Source organism: Chenopodium album, chromosome 3 (genome assembly GCF_948465745.1).
Source record: "Chenopodium album chromosome 3, dcCheAlbu1.1, whole genome shotgun sequence".
In the NCBI taxonomy this organism is placed as follows: domain Eukaryota; kingdom Viridiplantae; phylum Streptophyta; class Magnoliopsida; order Caryophyllales; family Amaranthaceae; genus Chenopodium; species Chenopodium album.
The window spans coordinates 15,428,684-15,433,563 of record NC_137836.1 but is presented as its reverse complement, the minus strand read 5'-3'; the positions used below and the strand labels follow the sequence as shown (position 1 = coordinate 15,433,563).

The 4,880-nt window shown below is 38.9% G+C and overlaps 1 protein-coding gene and 1 long non-coding RNA gene across 2 annotated transcripts; one reads left to right on the top strand and one right to left on the bottom strand.

Annotated features, from left to right (window-relative positions):
- Positions 1-317: 317 nt before the first annotated feature.
- Positions 318-842, bottom strand: LOC145624878 (uncharacterized). Its single transcript, XM_081677964.1, has one exon. It carries the CDS (start codon positions 840-842, stop codon positions 318-320), a length of 525 nt encoding a protein of 174 aa, XP_081534090.1.
- A 1,593-nt stretch (positions 843-2,435) lies between these two features.
- LOC145612018 (uncharacterized) lies at positions 2,436-4,398 on the top strand. Its single transcript, XR_014106509.1, has 4 exons — positions 2,436-2,454; positions 2,550-2,613; positions 3,527-3,618; positions 4,350-4,398. It is a non-coding gene; the product is annotated as an uncharacterized LOC145612018 (long non-coding RNA).
- Positions 4,399-4,880: the final 482 nt, after the last annotated feature.

Here is a 4,880-nt window from a genome sequence, read left to right as displayed (position 1 = left end):
CATTTGAGGGAGAGGGCGAACGCCCTGCAGCTTCTTTTTTTTTGCCTAACTGGCCTAATATCCTCCTTCACATTTAGCTTATGCACCATGACTTCTAGGTCAATTTCGGGCATCTCATCTGCGGAAAATGCAAAAATGTCTTTATTCTTTCTCAGCAGCTCTATGAGGTGCACCCCTACTCCTGGATCAATGTCTTTTCCAATCTTCACCGTCCTCGAGGGATCACCTTCTGTGAGCTCGACTGTGACAGGCTCCCCGCTGGGAAGTGGTCTGGCCATTTCTTCTTTTGCAGGCTCGAAGTTTTCCATTGCCAACTTTTATTTATCTTTTTCCCTGTGATACTCTTCACTCTTCCTTTTCCTTGACTTCCTCTCAGGTTGCTCAGGGAGCCTTCTCTCGGAACCGGACTGTTGTCTGGTTTTGTCAGGCTGCTTTAAGGCAGTTATGTAACATTGTTGGGCTGTCTTCTGGCTTCCCGTGAGCTTTTCTGACCAACCCTCATTAGTTGTGTAAGCCATGGCTAGGTGGTAAGTGGATACCACCCCGCCTATCTTGTGGATGAGCAGTCTTCCCAAAATTACATTGTAGGGTGAAGGGGAGTTTATCACGAGAAATTCTGCTCTGACATCACGTCTTTTTGACCTCTCTCCTACTCGGACTGAGAGTTCGATTATGCCTTCTAGGGTGATCCCCGAGCCATTAAACCCGGTAACCTCGTAGTTTACTCTCTTCAGGTCTTTTCTGTCCAACTTCAGCTCATTGAACGCACTGATGTATATGATGTTGGCTGAGCTGCCTCCGTCTATCGGTATTCTATCCACCTCCCAGTTTGTAATTCTCATTGTCACCACCAGCGGGTCATCAGAGGGTAAATTATGCCCTTCTTGTCATACTCGTCGAACGTGGCTCATGGCTGCGGGGGAAGAGGTGGCCATCTACGCTTATCATTGTCATATATTTGATGTATCATCGCCCGCAGGTCAGCCCGCGCTCTATTAACTATCCCCCCATGTACAGGACCCCCGCTGATCACGTACACCCTGCCCTCTGGCTTGCAATCTCTATCCTTGTCTCCAGCTGGGCCCCTCTGACCTCCTCTACAGTCAGCTCGGCCCGCTCTATCTTCCTCCCTTCTTTTGGAGAGTCACCACGCTGCTTAAATTGACTCAAGTATCTTCTCCTTACTAAGTCCTCTATGTTGTCCTTCAAGTGTGTGCACTCTTCAGTGGTGTGGCCATAGTCCCTGTGAAAGTCACACCACTTACTGGTATCACGACTCCTGTTTACCATCCTTGGAGGCCTCTGCCACTTATCATCAGCCTAATTTACACTGAATGTTTGAGATCTGGAATGGGTTAGTGGGGTATACTGATCAAACTTCCCAGGCCTTGGCCCTCTCCTTGGATTGGACCTTCTCAGTCCCACTGCCCTGTCCGCTTCTCTGCGGTTTTGCTCGGCCCTGCTTGGCTGGTCCACCCTGGGTTTGTTCTCTTCCCGGGTAACCTCAGCCTGCTTAACTGAGTCACCTATTGCTTTCCTACCCAACATTGCTCTATTAATCTCGTCTGCTTTGATGAACTCATGCGCTTTGCCTAGCGCTTCAGCGAGCGTTTTGAGGCTCTTACGCCCCATGTATGCTATGAATGGTGATCCTGGTAGTAGGCCACTCTACATTGCTAACAGCGCTACCTCCTGGCTCATATTTGGGATGGTTGTTGCCTCCTTGTTGAATCGGGTGATGAACTCCCTCAGGGGCTCTTCCTTTCCCTGAACCAGGGACATCAACTCGGTTGTCATCTTGGTTCTGTCCACCAAGGTTATGAAATGCTCCATGAACATTCTCTTCAACTGGCTGTACGAGTACACAGAACATTTGGGGATGGCGTCGTACCATTCCGCTGCCAGCCCCTCCAGAGTTGGCGGGAAAGCCTTACATCAGACTGAGTCTGTCATGGTGTAGAGTACCATATGATTCTCGAAAGATGATATGTGGCTTTTGGGCGTTGTGGTTCCATTGTACTTGTAGCTCGGCATCTTCACCTTCTCCATGGGTTCTTCCAGAATCTCCCGACAAAATGGGGAATCATCTAGAACAACCTGGATTCGCGCTTGTTTGTTTCTCTCCGGGCTGGGTCCTCGCTCTGCGGCCGGTGATCTACTGCAAGGGACCCGCTTCTCCGGGCTGATTCGAGCGGGGGTTATTTCCTCACTACTACAAAATGCGTATCTTTTGGACGCTATTAGCTCGACGCTATAATAGGGGCGTCCACTAATTATTATAGCTTGCGTGATTTCTCAACACTTTTCTAAGTCTAAACTTAATTTCGACTTTGGAAAGTGTCGAGAAATACTCACGTGTCGTATTTGCTTAACCTGCATCTTCATAATTCATTTTAGGGAAATACATAACCACCGCTTCTGAACAAGTAGAAACCCTCGTTCTCAACATTGTTGGTATCGTCTCCTTTTCTTTTCTAATCCTCTAAAATTTCAAAGAATTCATCAAGTTCGGATTCAAATTTACATTTTCCTTGTATATTAAATTGCAGAATTTTCATTACTCATCGTCAATGTTAATCAAATACGTCCCTTTGTTCAGATCGATGATTTGAGGTAATTTCTTATTCCTAATTTCCTTTTAGAATTGAGTATTTTAAAGCATTTGAAGGGTTATGATTTTGAGTAATGTTTTGTTAAGAGATGGGTTTGGCTCCCGTCAAAGAATTTCGGAGTTTTGTTTATGCTTCTATTTGTACTTCAAGGCTACAATTTTAGTCCAAATCTGAAATTAATTGTTTATTTTATTCACTGCTTAAGATATGGGACGAGTCGGTCAATGATTTCTTTCACCTCTCTGCTTCTGTAGTTCCAAATCTACTTCATTAATAGCTAAATGAAATTCTATGCCGAACATTTTGTCTGTCAATTTTTATTAAGAATAGAAAATTGAACATAATTTGTATCAAGTATAAATCTTTTTTTTTTGTTTTGTTTTGTTTTGTTTTTTTTTTTTTTAATTTCTGAATTCTTTTTTTTTTTATTTAAGTCTGAATTTCTAGATTTTATGAATTAGTCTCAAGTTAAATCTTCTCTAAGATCTAAATGTATAGGATTTAACGAATGCTTTAAGTAATGGTTTTCTTGATAGTTATTGGAACAATTGAAATTTAAAATGAATAATGTTTTGTTTAGTTGTTAGTCACGCTAATATGCTCCTCGATGTGATGCTTAATTAAGAGTAGTGCCACTGATGACATTACTTAAAATATCCTCTTGGAGTAGTAGCAAATATGAAAATCCTGAAGGATTTGTTAAATGGCAAATTGACAGAGGCTTGTTAATTATTGTTAAATGGCAAATTAATAGAGGCTTGTGAATTATTATTATTTTTGTAACGGAGGGGGCTTGTTAATGATAATTATGGTAATTATTTTAGTATGGATGACTACATCAAAGTATGGTAATTATTTTAGTATGGATGACTACTTCAGTTTATAACAACATTTCATTATGGTAATTATTTTAGTATGGATGACTACATCAAAGTATGTTTGACGGGGTCAAATTGAAAGACATATATCAAGTATATATATTATGTCTTATCTGCAATACTTAGAGGTAAGTTCTTTAAACCTTTAGTTCAAGTTTTTTTAGTGGCATTTCTCTTTTCATGATCTTAAGTCTTTATTACAATACATGTTTATTTTTCAGAATTGGTTGTACACATCATAAGTCTTAATTGAGATATAATTTTCTACTCTTTTTTCATGAAAATTGGTTATTTTTGTCAGAGTGTGACTTCTAGCTTGTTAACGATTACTCGATTGAAGTAAAGAATAAATATTGCATGATTTGAAGAGTTAAAAAGAAAACAATGCTTGACTTAGTGCTTTGTATGAATAATAAGAGATTGAACCAATTTAGTCATATTGATTATTACTTGTTGTCTTTCTCTACTCATTTGTATAACAAGCTTTCTGCCTTTAATTTAAACATGCAAAATATGAATTGATTTTGATAGTGACTCTTTTACAATCCTTAAAATGGATAGAATTTTTCTTTTATCCTTGGAATCTTTCTTAATTTCCATCTCTTTTCCATTTTTTCGATCTCTTTTTTTTCTGAATTCGATTCACTACTAGAATAAGTGTTATGTGGGCAATGTTATTTCTCTCTATGCTTCTGTCATTTATAATTATTTGCATTTGATTTCTGCTGGTGTGATTGATTCTAAATTTTATTTTTGTTTTCAGAAAGATATTGTCAATATCCAATTAGTCTTCATTTTGTATACCTCTGTTGACATAATGCTCTAATCTATTCTAATAGTGTATTTTATTCATTCTTAGTCACAACTCGGAAGGTCATTTTATTCATAGATGGAGAGTAATGCAAGAGGTGGCCATCTCTGAATATGACTAAATAGGTTCAAGCAAAAGACGATACTTAGTACGTATTGGGTATTAAGTTCTGTTGTATAGACTTAATAAAATGTTTGAACGTGTAAAGGAGTTTACCGTGTTAAACATGAATTGAAGGATTTTGAAAGACTTTCGACCCGTATGTATAAAACTAAGTAAATGTTTGAACTAAGTATAAGCTAGGCTAAATACTAAGTCAAACATGAAAGACTCTAATAGAGACTTTCAACCATATCACATAGCAAACAATTTAGCAAATACTTAGTGAAACTTAATGAGCTAAAATGACAAATTGAAGGAATAAGATTGAGAATTACTCTGCAATTTAATCCATCATGTACGTTTTGATATGGAATCGTCGCAGGACTTACTTGCTTAGAGCATGTGAAGTATGTATGAATCACCGATCAACCTGAATCTATGTATTAGATCGTTAGATTATGACCAAGAACATCCAAA

Coding starts and splice junctions, on each gene's coding strand:
- LOC145624878 (XM_081677964.1), bottom strand. CDS start 842: ATGAGAATTACAAACTGGGAGGTGGATAGAATACCGATAGACGGAGGC.